Raw genomic sequence first — 13919 nt, forward strand, 5'->3', positions numbered from 1 at the left:
ATAATTAATCAAAATATTTTACTCCACTTTACCAAATATTATATGAAAGTTGACAAAATCATTATAAAAACTAAAAGTAAAAAATTATAAGATAGTAAGATTATAAGGACTAAAGTGATAACAATAAAAGTTAACAACAGTATTTGAAAAGAAGATAATTGCAAGAATTTATAAATAAGTAACTTCAAATATGAAGTTTTGTGCATTAGAACTTCAAATATGAAGTTTCACTGTACAAAAATTAGAAATTTAAAATTTTGAACTTGCTTTTAGAGCATGTAAAACTTCATATTTGAAATTTTGAAATTGCTTTTAGAGATGCTCTTAGCACGAAACAATTTGGTTTATGTTCGTACTCCGTTATACGTCCGCGTCAGTTTCTTGAAATGCAAATCTAAAACACAAACCACAAAATTATACAAAAAATAATAACTTTGATCACAAGTAAAATATATCCCGCCCGTAGGGCGGGCCGACCCTAGTTATTTATATAGTTATGTAGTTACCAGTTTGGTTAACAGATTTTTATGGAGTTCTTAACAAGTTGAAAATAAAAAATAATTTCATGTAATAGATTTTTATTTTTATATGTGTAAAATTTGGATATATATATTCTCTTAGGATTAGTAAATATTGCACAAAAATTATCAAAAATATTTCGAGAGTTTTGCAAATATGACCAAAAATCAAATGTAAAAGTAGCTTTTCTTTTTAAAATTTTTATTTACCCTATTCACTCAAGAAATTTAAATTGTTCACAAAATGTCATTATATTTTAATTTTTTTTTCTAAAAATGATTCTTTTACTCTGTCATCCTCATCTTTTCTTTTATTTACAATATTTTCATTATCATTAATACATCAACCATGAACAACCAATTTCAACATTTAAATGCACCTAAAATTGTCTAATTATTCATATCCTTATTTATTACACACAAACCATTTATGTTTCACTTTCTCTCACTTCATTCCAAAATCTCAACTTTTTTATTTCAGAATTTATAAGCTTATTGAAGTTACTCAAGTTTGTGTTTTTTGGTGGTAATTTTCATTAAGAAGTTATGTGTAGTTAAAAAAAAAAACTAAATATGAATCTTACTAGATCTAAAAATGATATTTGACTTTTTCATATATGTTTCCAATTTATAAAAAACTAATTATGAATCTTACTAGATCTAAAAATGATATCTAAAAAACTGGCCAGTTTCCAATTTGTTTGAAACATGTGGGATCATTGTTACATTTAAAGAATCTTGCAGGATCATCTCTAAAATAAATAAGAGTTGTTATCGGGTCGGGTTTCAAATGCGGGTTTAGGGCTTTATTTCAGGTTCGGATCAACCCGAATCATATAATACAGCACTGAAATCATCTCCGCCGTAGCTCCAAAATGGCGTCCGGTGATCAGAAATTCGCAGAACGAAAGATTCAGCCGGTATCTCCTCCGACGCCGATTGTGCAGCCAACTACTCCGACGAAGCGTGTGCTGATCACTACCCTTCTCGCAGGTTTCGCGCATTGCTCTCACTGCTTCTTCTTTCTTTTAGCTTCAAAGACCATTATGACCTTTTGAATGAAGCGAAAGTTGATGATGTTCTAGTAAAATCGAAAGCCTTTGGTTTTGGTTATTATTGTTCTACAGCTTCTTGTTGTGGATCATAGGCAGTAGAACATGTAATGTAAGGGATAATTGGGAATCATAGCATATTAAGCACTATAACATGTGTTGCATCGTGCTTTTGTCTGAAAAGAATGTTAATGTGCAGGAGTTATTGGAGGAGGAGCTGGTTTAGTCTCTAAACACCGGAAAGCTTATCCCAATATTCCCACTATTTATGCTGCCAACTTCGCCATCGTCGCTGGTTGCTATTGCGGTACACCTATCTTTGCTATAATGTGCATCAACAATCTCCTTAAAGCCTGTCTGCTCTTTCTCCATTTGTGACTCCTCACGATTGGATTCGACTGTTATGTTTACAATGTGGACATTGTTTGTTAGGAGCTCGTGAGTTTGTGAGGATAACTCGAAGATCAGAACATGATGATGTGTTGAACTCAACTATTGGAGGGCTTTTCAGTGGTGCTTTGCTTGGAAGACTTCAAGGTTCTTCGTCTATTCTATTTTCACTGTGTTAATACTACTCTCAAGAAGTCTTGAGAGTGAGAATGATATTTGCTACAATAAGGTCACCTCGAAATAACTCTGTCATCTGAATCAACTGGAAGGACTCTATCATGATTGTCTCTTTTAGGTTATTAAAAGCTTTTGGAAACTGACATCTATGACTATGCGTTGTACAGGAGGTCCATATGGTGCATTGCGCTACTCTGTCATTTTTGCTGCTATGGGCACTGCCTCTGCCTATGCCGGCCATAAAGCAAAAGCAATGTTAGAGAACTACCGTAACAAGGATTCAATCAAGTTGCCTGAGTGGTTTCCTATTCAAATACTAGACGACGAAGCCTTAGCAAAGAAGACAGCTCAGGAACAGAAGATATTCGCTGACAGATCATTTGGGAGATTGAACAAGGAAGAGACTTGACTACTTAGGTTTCTAGCTGTTTCGTGAGACTTGACGAGGACTTCTTTTGAGTTTCCTATTGGGAAACAAATCTTTTCTTTAGCCACAAGAAAACCTCGTCCAGAGACCTACCGTGAACGTATCTAATATCTATCTATATTATTCATGGTTGATTATGGGCATACCTGAAACTTTGGAAAGTTTGAATATTGATGGACTTGTTTTGGCACAGGACTGAAGAAGCCTTGAGAGGCAGATTAATGTATAATGTAGGATGATACTATTGGAGAACTTGGAATTAATCAATTTTTGTCAATTAACTTAAATACGCAAGGATTTTAATTCCACCAATTACGATTTTCTTTTTGGTTAGTGTAAACATTTTAAATAACAAAACTATCCAATTTTTTTCTGTAAGTTTTAGGAATTAGTTTTAGTTTTATTCGGAAATTACCAAAAAAATTTCTTACCCCATTCTTAGATCTAGATTTCCGGCTATGACACGTTAATGCTAGTTATAAACTTCGGTCAATTGTTTCGCTATAATATAGGTTCTTTTTTTTAGTCAAGTAAGAATTTTGCTGTTTTAGGTAATTGAACTTTGCGACCGACTTTTTCCTAAAAGTTGACCAACTAACAATAGGCTAGTCTATTGGTTAAGGTTTAAAGACTTCTACACCCAGATCTGGGGTTCGAATCCCAGACTATGCAATTTCTTTCAGATTATAGGATGCGAAGTTTTCGGAGGTTCCAGAGTACTGTAAGCAGGACCGTTCGTTGTGGTCGCCTGTTGCAGTGAGAGCATGTCCATCGAGGATGTCGTACATGCAAAACCGTCCATGGTTTCAAGTGTTTCGGGGAGAGCTTCATCGTGAAATCATTAATCGTGGAGCTGTTCATCAATATCGCATATGTTGCAGGTAGTTGATCATCATATGTAATAGATTTAGAGATTATATGATGATGTAATGTGTTACCCAACGCTAAAAAAAACAATAGTTTTATTTGTCTTAGGGTTTACCAAAAAAATAATGTAGGTTTGAACTTTGATTAGTAATCCTATTCCATTGTAATAATGTGGAAGACATTAATGAGGCATGCTGGAAAACTTGGAAATATGCTTTTTTTTCTTACATTTACATTTACTAAGTTTGTTTTGAATAAAAAACCATTGAAACTATGTCTTCAACTCAATCTTGTTTCCAGCCATCTAACCAGGCCCCTCTCATAGGCATGGACATATAATCCCCTGAATATAGCAAACCGAAATATGCTATTTTCAAAGTACAGAATCCCATCGTTTCACCAATGTCTCTTTCGCTCTGGAAGGTCGAGACCTCATCGCAGCAGTAAACCGACCTCCTGCTTGGCCCTCCCTTATGTTCATGAGAAATGATCCAAGATCAAGCCTGAGTACATTGCCTAACTGGTTACTTTTTTGGAAACTCCTTCATCAAATAAAGGTGCTTTTCTCATTGTGCAAAATACCATACAGCAACGCAATAGGCGTTTATATGTAAAAGAGGTCATCCTCGGTGGCTGCACTCCCTCTTTGAATCTGAGAACAGTTCTTCCTCTATTTAGAAGCTTTTGTTTTTTGGTACATGATAGGGATCTGTTTTGTCCCTTGATCTATTGGTGTGGGTTATGTCCACTGATAACCTTAGTTGTATTGTAATATCTCCTTGTTTGTCCATAGGAGCAAGCATGTAACAAACTCTTTGATTATTACTAATTTCAGATGACCAAAAAAATGATTAGTAACCCTATACCGGCATACAGAACGGCTCAATGCAAATAGGGGCCGTTGGGAATTTTTTTTTTAAATAAAGGCCCTTGAAAAAAAATTAAGCTACATTATATATATATATATATATATATATATCTTATTTGAAGAAAATATTTTATGAATACTATTAAACTAACTATTTTATTTGTTTTTATTTATTTCCAACCTTGTACATTATCATAGTTTTATAACACTGTCAAAATTTAAACTTAATATTATTATTTGACTCTTATATATAAAAAAAAATCAAAAATCAAAAAATAAATAAATGAAGTTTTGAAGTAAGCCCTAGGGTGGTCGCTTTAACTGGCCCATATGTTATGCTGGCACTGCCGGCATAGGGTGTTCAGAGAATTTTGGTCCTCTCGAACGTTGCAGATCTCTTTTCTATTGGTTCATTTGAGGCACAAAAATCTGTCATTTGTGTGATTTTTTTGGTGCTTTTAACACTACAAGAAAATATGTATATTGTGACAAATTTTTTAGTCACAATAAACATAGTTCCGTAACAATATAACTATTGTGACAAAATTGTTACCATTTATGAATAGTCGCAATAATGTCGTCACAAATTTATGTGGTAACAAAAGACGTCTTAGTTTGTAACAAATAATTCTAGTAACTAGTTTGTCAGTAAAAGTGACAAAAATAAAAGTAACAAAACCGTCACAATTAATGACTAAAAATCTGGTCTTAAAAACGTTGGCTTTGGTGACGACTAAAATGTCTCCATTTTGTAATTAATTGCAACAAAACTTAGTTACTAATTTTCCTAAATAGTGACTACAGCATTGTCATCAGTTCGTTACATTTACATACTAAAAAAAGTCTTGAATCCGTCATTCAAATTATCAGTATTATTACAATTTCTCAATTCGGTCATTTTGGTTTCCCTATTTCTAAAACTTTGTCACATTTAAATAGCTACTAATTTGACGTATATGAACTGTTAATATTTTGTATTAAATATGTTAGCTCCGTATTAGTATTATTTATACAATTTTCATTAGAACTACACAATTAGGAAATTATTATTAAAAGAAAAACATACACAAAAACTTACATAGATGTCAAGATTATTATAATATACTACATTATAGATAGAACAAGAGTCTGTTAAACAATATCAGAAAGAATAAACTAAACGAAGAAGAAAATCCCAGAAGCAGAGGAAAGCAAATGAATAGATTCATCAAATCTTGTAGTGTTATTTCCGCACCGGCCTTATTAACAGAATCTCGATCTTATAAACTGGCCATCTTGGGAGGTTTGTGATCTTGTCGAGTGATCTTATATGGATTGACTCTCGTTTCTCTTCTTGATAAAGTCCAAGAGAAAAAGGTCTTCCAAAATCGATAGGCTGGGAATTTGATCCTCTCTCATAAAGGCGCACACCCATGATTAGAGGATGAATCTACAAGTGCCAAAAAAATTGAGATTCAATACAACAAGCAATTTAAAGAACTGATTGAAAATTTACACCTCCTACAAAAGATTAACCATACGTAATGCAAACTGAAATTAGTGATTGTGAAAATTTAGAAACCAAAAAAGAGACAGCTTCAATTTTGTACAAGAACAGTTCTTAGGTTTTTAGGTAAACTTGTGAAGGAGGAAGAGAGTAAGTTGTTAACTTGTTTATTTATATATTGTATTCGATTAAATCTTTAGATACTAATGAGTAATAATGTTTGGTGCCTATTATGGTAACAACCAGGATTTTAATGCTTATTTACCGGGATTTATCGCACCACTTTGATTCTCTAATTAATTTCTTATACTCCTTTGTAAAATTAAATCTTTGGGTACTAATGAGTAATGACCGATAATCTTTGGATACCAATGACCGAAGAGTAATGACGGTTGGTGCTTATTTCGTCCGTCTTTCTTCAATTACTAAATTTTATACTCTCCTAAAATTGAAAACTGTTTCTCTAGTTAAAAATTCCAGTAAGAATTTTTTTCTGAGAAAGGGCTTAAAATTCCAGTAAGAATTATTTTTTTAATTCCCATACAAACATAATCCTTCTTTAACTTGGCATCACAAAATTTATATCTCTCCATTGCCATTTTATTTATTTCGTTTCCATAACATAGGTTTGCTAACACTTCCATTTAATTTTATATAACTATATTACATAAACGACAATGAATATTACTAAAAGATCTATGTCACGATTGTTACGAAATCTCTTTTTGTCATAGTTATGTTACTAATTGTGACGAAAATTAACTACGGCTTAGATCGTCACAATATTATGACTAAACAGTTACTATTTTATGACTACAACTTCTTCGTCACGTTAATGTCTCTAGAATGTCACAGTTTGTGACGAAAATTAACAACGGCTTCAATTGTCACAATATTGTGACTAAACAGTTACTATCATATGACTGAAAAATTTAGTCACATTAATGTCTCTAGAATGTCACAGATTTGTGACAAAAAAAAATTGTCTCAAAATTCTGTCACAATAGCCCTCTTTTTTTGTAGTGTAATCTCAAGATCGATTCAACGTTTTCAATTATTTTTGTTTTTTTTTTTGAGAATTTCTATTCTCTTATATATTGCCAATTTAAAAAAAAAAATTATATATTGCCAATTTAAAAAAAAAAATTAAGAAAATATCTTCTATAAGGTAAATAATGTAATGAAACTTTAGTTAAGGTGAGGTCCCTAAATGCACTTGAAAATTATATTGGATAATCTTTGGCTTCCATAAGGTCGTGGAACAAGCACCCCACATACTTCACTTAGGATGATCTTCAAAGGAAACAAGGCGGTGGAGCTTTGGATTGAAGTGATCGTGTGGCTTGAACCTTGAGTATATGAAATTCAACACCCATAACCTCACTTATGACACCTTTCTCCTTCCTCAGCAATCGACGGTTACTTTCATCATTTAACATCTGAATAATATTGTCGGTCCTAATTTGGTGTATCCATTAGTAAGGCCGAGGTCAAGCTGAAGATAAGAAGTATTAGGCCCCGACAACATTATAGAAGACCGGCCAAAGAAGAAAGCGAGTTTGATACAGTCAGACGCACTCTCCACAATCTTTGCAAGGAGTTAGACGATGAAGGAGCTATAAAAGAGGATAAGATCAAGAGATATGAGGAAATTCGAAGCCCCAAAGTTAACATACACATACACGACCTCGACCTCGACCTTGATCTCTCATTCTCTCATTTTTCGATATTTAGTCCTGAATTCTTAGTTGTTGTAACCTGATCTCTTTGATATTCGTGCTAGGTTCATCTAACCAATATGCGTTATAAGTTTCACTAGTACTACCATACTCTGATTCTTCTCCATAAAGCTACCAAATTTTGTAACCCATCATAATCCTATTCGTATGTAACTGCTTCCATACTTTCCCATTAATGTTTATATTATTCCGATAAGTAGAACATGGACATTTCAACTTATGGGTTTTTTTTTGCTTCTGGCTGTCGTTGAGCCAACACCATGAATTCGATAATAGCTTGTGCATATTCCTTTGTAAGTAAATTTATTACAAGGTGTATCCATCCACGAACGAAAATAATTAGGAGAAGGCATGGGTTTTTGTGCTTTGTTGTGAATAAAAAGAGGTGGTATTTATAGATAAATCAAGACAAGCTCTTGATGGAAAATAATATGTCGAGACTTTGTTGAAAGTTTTAAATTTTAAATGGCTACATAATTTTTATAATTTTCATCGGTAATCAATCAAAAATTACCAACATATTACCGATAGATTTGAGATTCAGGAATTTCAACAGATAGCTAGCAAGTAGTTCTCTTGTAGGAAATTCATCGGTAATTTTCCAACAGGCTGTTATTGTCGAGAATTCCTGACGGATTCCCGGTGATTTTCTCTAGATACCATTTCATCGTTTTTTTTGTCAGAAATTTATAATGATTTGTAGGAATGTAAGTCTGAACTCATCGTTTTTTGACTATATATTGTCACCGCTAACATTACATTATAAAGTATTAGTGTTAATATATGGCCGATAAAATTGATATATATTATTTTGGGCGGAAGCTTGAAAATTGGTGTCAAGGCTGGCACATGGCACCATAGTTCGAAAAATGGTGATAGAAATGTTTATGATAGTTATACAATGTGTAAGTTAAAAATAGTAGAGAAAGACCACTAAGGGTACGTCACTAACCGGAAACTTGAAAAAAAAACATGAAATAGAAAAAGTATCTAAGTCACACAACTAGACTTGATAGAAATGATGGATCCAGAATGTGGCTTTTGATTAGTGGGATGGTAGTGGAAAGAGATGAAAATAGAACAGTAGGGTTTCCAAATGGACGAGCTGACCATGGCCGTCCGAGTACAACTTCAAATGGGTTGGTTCGGGTCAAACTCATTTACAACGCGGCTAAAATCGGACAAGCCCAATTTGTCCATAAGTGGCTTTGGACTATGTGAACATGGTCCGTCTAATAATTTAAAACAAATAAAGTTTTTTTTTTTTAACGCTGATTTATTAGATCTTACAATTATGATATAGGAAAGATTACATAGACGATTCAACAACCGACAATACTACCTGTCTTATGAAGACCTACGTCTAACTGCATCATCTGAGCCGTCCTATGAAGATCTACGCCTGGCCAGATTTACTTGCACCATGTTGAAGATCCCTTGCAAGCTTTTCCTCTGTAGTCTGCATAATTGTTTAATAAACCGCTTTCTCCGGGACTTGAAACCTGGATTTCCTGTAATCTGCAATAAATTGCATAGTCTGAGATTCGAACCCCAGACCTGGGTGTAGAAGCCTTTAAACCTTAACCAATAGGCTACGGTGCTTCCACAACAAATAAAGTTTTAACTTAAATAAAATTTAGGGAAAATAATATTTTACTAGGTGTTTTGTCCGCGATGCAGGCTTAAACATTTTCATAAATTTTTGAAAAGTTCTTTGTACACTATATTCATTACTAAAATAAATTTTAAAATAACTCAATATTATATTTTTAATTATATAATTAAAAACTTTTATTAGATTAATATTTAGTTATATAATTTATGTTTTGAACTTTTTACTAAAATACTTTTTCAGATAACAATACTGTATATATATAAAAATTATCTTCTTTTTTTAATTATATTTTTAGATTTCGTATAATTCAATATTCTATTTTTAATTATATAATCAAGAATTTTATTTAATTAATATTTAGTTGTATAATTTATGTTTTTAACTTTTTACTAAAAAACTTTTTCAGATAACAATACAATATATACATAAATTATCTCATTTTTAAATTATATTTTCAAATTTTGGATAATTCTTACGATTATTAATATTAATCAATTATCTAATCAAATTAATTAAAATTTCGTTTTTATTTTTTTAATTTATTTATACATTTTATTCATTAAGGATATAAACGATATATTAACTACTCTAACTTTAAACGTGAGAGCTCGATTCCAAAAATTTACTTTATTTGATTAATATTTAATTATATAATTTATGTTTTGGGGTTTTTGCCAAAACTAACCCACAACTTGATTTTAACCCCAAACCTATACCCAAAATTGAATCAAATGCAAAACTAACCTAAAAGCCTAGTGAAATTACAGTTCAGCCCCTTGTGACCAAACAAAAAAAGAAAAGCCATTTTTACGAATATAGCCCCAGTAAATCGTCTGAGTCGTCTGAGATGTTGGAAGTCGTCTGGACGACTGAAGTGTAAGTCGTCTGGTACCAGTTTATTTTAAAAATAATCTATAAATCTTGTAAAAAAATACTTTGATGCGTGAAAAATAAAAATCAAGTAATTATAAACAGTTTTAAGTGATATAAATTAAGATATGATAAAATTGATTTGTTTTGAAGATAGATGAGTGGAAGTAGTGAATCATGAAATACTTTGGTTTAGGAGTTTGACAAACATATGTTGTAGTATTGTATATATTGTTAGGGTTAGATTTTAGAAAACTAAAATGTTTTTTTCAAAAATTAGTTTTCACATATATGTGTTTATTTCTGTGTATAGTAAACACTTTTCAAGTTTGATTTGATTTTATGAAGTGTTTAATTAGATAATTAAGTTTAGGGGTTATGTTTAGGATGTGGATAACTTATATTTCAGTCGTCTGTTGAATAATTTACTCGGACGACGTATATTTCAGTCGTCCACATCGTACCGAACCTTTAATTTTACCAATGTACGTTTTAAATTAACCAGATCATTTACCATACATATAAAAGCTAGTTTAGGGATTATGTTTAGGGTCTAGACGACTTACATTTCAGTCGTCTGGTGAAGAAATTAAAACAGACGACTTACATGTCGTCCAAATATTCCCGCCTAAAATTTGTTTAAAAAATTATTTTCCCGCTTAAATAATTTAAACCAGACGACTTACTTGTAAGTAAGTCGTCTGGAAAGTCTTCTATTTTAGTTTCCCGCTAAAAATATTTAATTTCCCGCTAAAAATATTAAACTCTTCTGGACGACTTACATGTAAGTCGTCTGTTTTAATTTCTTCACCAGACGACTGAAATGTAAGTCGTCCAGGAAGTCGTCTGAGTCAAAAATATTTAACCTAATTGGATTTTTTGTCTCCCTATATAAAGAAAAATTTACACATTCTCTCTCCTCCTCTCAAATGGCTGCAACAAAAATGTAATGTTCATCATTCTAAAACTCTCCAACCTCTCTCTAATCTCTTTGACTTGAAAACACCAAACTTTATATGAATTTTTCAGTTTTGTCTCATGTATTTCTTATTAACCTATCTATTTTGCAGGTTTTTAATCAAATGATACTCATCTTCCACTAATTTAAAGGTAGATCTATTAATTTTAGATATGTATTTTTGTGTGTTCTATAAATGTAGATTTATCTAATCTTCCACTCATTTTCTCTATTTTTAAGTCATTTGAACGTTTTTGGATATGCAGGTTTTTCAGATCTGGATTTGATGTGCAGGTTTTTCAGATCTGGAAGACTTCTGGGACGACTTACCTGTTAGTCGTCTGGAAGTCGTCTGGAAGTCGTCTGGAATTCTTGGAAGTCTTCTGACAAAGTCGTCTGGACTTCCAGGAAGTCGTCTGGACTTCCAAGAAGTCGTCTGGACTTCCAGGAAGTCGTCTGGACTTCCTGGAAGTCTTATGACGAAGTCTCCCTTCCATAATAGATCTGAGCGTTTTGGTAAGTTCTTATGTCTGATTTTTCTTCATTTGGTAACTTCTTGTTGTATAAAGTTCTTATTTTTTTCTCAAACTAAAACTCTCCAAACCCACTCTAATCTCTTTGACTTGAAAACACCAAACTTTATATGAATTTTTCAGTTTTGTCTCATGTCTTTCTTACTAATCTATCTTTTTTGCAGGTTTTTAATTAGATGGTACTCATCTTCCACTAATTTAAAGGTAAATCTATTATTTTTAGATATGTATTTTTGTGTGTTCTGTAAAGGTAGATTTATCTAATCTTCCACTTTTTTTTTTCTGTTTTTAAGCCATTTGAACGTTTTTGGATATGCAGGTTTTTCAGATCTGGATTTAATATGCAGGTTTTTCAGATCTGGAAGACTTCTGGGACGACTTACCTGTTAGTCGTCTGGAAGTCGTCTGGAAGTCGTCTGGACTTCTTGGAAGTCTTCTGACAAAGTCGTCTGGACTTCCTGGAAGTCGCTGGACTTCCTAAAAGTCGTCTGGACTTCCTGTAAAGTCGTTTGGAAGTCGTCTAAACTTCTTAAAAGTCTTCTGACAAAGTCGTCTGGACTTCTTAAAAGTCGTCTGGACTTCCTGGAAGTCTTCTGACAAAGTTTTCTTCCATATCAAGTGGAGTCCAAGCTTGTCTTTGTAGATGAATGATCTATAATAGTTTTGTTTGTGGTCTGTTTTGTGAATTGCATGTCTACTCTTTTAGTTGTGAATTTTTTGTAAAATCAGTAATAATATTTTCCAAGATGTATTAAATGTGCTAACAATGTGTTTACACATTTACAAATCAATGAAATAATAAACTTCAGTATCCTTTTTCTTATCTTTGGATCTCTCATATGCAATAATAAACTCCAATGGCCTTTTTCTCATCTTAATAAACAAGAATGTTGGTAGCTTCATATTGATACAACATTTTAAGAAGCATTTTAACCCTTCTTCCAACTCATAACAATAGTCATCATTATTGTCTATAACAATAATACTTAAGAGATGGAAACAAACAATAGTAACTAGTCAAAGCATATCATATTTTTTATAAGTTTGCGTTGAAAAACTTAGTCAAATTTAGTAAAATTAAGGGAGAGAACATATTTTGTAAATATGAGTTTTACATATCTTGAAGTTACTTATCACTCTTAAAAATACAAGTTATTCAAAAACTAACGTAGAAGACTTAAAAACTAGCGGAGAAGACGCAGACGACTTCAATCTAAGTTGTCCAGACGACTAAACTATACGTCGTCTGGTCAACGCAGAGGTTATTTTTGCAATTGACTTTGAAATCTGTTATTTCGGACGACTGAAAAATAAGTCGTATACTATTGTTTGGTTAAAAAAAAACTCCAAAAAAGCTAGACGACTTACATTTCAGTCGTCTTAGGTTAGTTTTGCATTTGACTGGATTATTTCAGAAGTTTGACTTTTCTGGACGACTTACATTTCAGTCGTCTAGTGAAAATTAAAATAATAATATTTTTTTAAAAGTAGACGACTTACAGTTAAGTCGTCATAGGTTAGTTTTGCAATTGAAAAAAAAAACTTCAAGATTTAATTATATACAGACGACTTATAATTCAGTCGTCCACGAGACGACTGAAATGTAAGTCGTCCAGGATTTACGAGGTTTGACCAGAATCTCGGAAAAAAATCCTGGACGACTTACAAGTAAGTCGTCTCGTGGACGACTGAATTATAAGTCGTCTGTGTATAATTAAATCTTGAAGTTTTTTTTTCAATTGCAAAACTAACCTATGACTACTTAATTGTAAGTCGTTTACTTTTAAAAAAATATTATTATTTTAATTTTTGCCAGACGACTGAAATGTAAGTCGTCTGGGAAAGTCAAACTTCTGAAATTATCCAGTCAAATGCAAAACTAACCTATGACGACTGAAATGTAAGTCGTCTAGGTTCTTTGGAAATTTTTTTGAAACCAAACAAAAACAGACGACTTAACTTTCAGTCGTCTCAGGTTACAGATTCCAAAGTCAATTGCAAAATTAACCTCTGCGTTGACCAGACGACTTCCAGGTAAGCCGTCTACAGCCAGACGACTTTGAAAGTAAGTCGTCTGACGAACATATCTGGAAAAAAATTCGATGTCATACCTTAAATTGGTGAGATAAGTTCCTTAGCATACATAAGGCTTCTCCAAGCACACAAAATCACAAACGAAAGTAACCCACTCCGAATCGTTAGCTTCTATGACTCTATGAACCATAAAAATTTTAGAATCAAAATCTTGGGGTTTTTTAGCTCATTGTGGAGAGAAAGTGAGAGATATGTTGTGTTTAGTTCACAAGAATGCAAAAAGAAGAAGGGTAAATCGATTTTGGGAGCATTAAGAGCTTCAAATTGGTTGTTCATGGTGGTTGTGGTATTGATGACAATGGCAATCTTGTAATTACTTGAAGAT

General features: G+C 32.5%; 1 protein-coding gene and 1 long non-coding RNA gene across 2 annotated transcripts; both read left to right on the plus strand.

The window, feature by feature from the left end:
• Window positions 1-1270: 1270 nt before the first annotated feature.
• On the plus strand, window positions 1271-2754 carry LOC103828579. The gene is made up of 4 exons (XM_009104184.3): window positions 1271-1511; window positions 1770-1877; window positions 2003-2107; window positions 2305-2754. The coding sequence occupies exons 1-4, from the start codon at window positions 1394-1396 to the stop codon at window positions 2544-2546; spliced, it is 573 nt and encodes a 190-aa protein (XP_009102432.1). The 5' UTR covers window positions 1271-1393; the 3' UTR covers window positions 2547-2754.
• Window positions 2755-11242: 8488 nt separating this feature from the next.
• On the plus strand, window positions 11243-11592 carry LOC117126697. Its single transcript, XR_004449446.1, has 2 exons — window positions 11243-11314; window positions 11347-11592. It is a non-coding gene; the product is annotated as an uncharacterized LOC117126697 (long non-coding RNA).
• The last annotated feature ends 2327 nt before the right edge of the window (window positions 11593-13919 follow it).

The sequence above is a fragment of the Brassica rapa genome, chromosome A07 (assembly GCF_000309985.2).
Source record: "Brassica rapa cultivar Chiifu-401-42 chromosome A07, CAAS_Brap_v3.01, whole genome shotgun sequence".
NCBI classification, from domain to species: domain Eukaryota; kingdom Viridiplantae; phylum Streptophyta; class Magnoliopsida; order Brassicales; family Brassicaceae; genus Brassica; species Brassica rapa.

Bases quoted from the DNA above. Each gene is read 5' to 3' on its own strand.
- LOC103828579 (XM_009104184.3), top strand. From the start codon at position 1,394: ATGGCGTCCGGTGATCAGAAATTCGCAGAACGAAAGATTCAGCCGGTA. The intron at 1,512-1,769 runs GTTTCGCGCATT...GTTAATGTGCAG, and splicing joins GATCACTACCCTTCTCGCAG to GAGTTATTGGAGGAGGAGCT. The intron at 2,108-2,304 runs GTTCTTCGTCTA...TGCGTTGTACAG, and splicing joins TTTGCTTGGAAGACTTCAAG to GAGGTCCATATGGTGCATTG.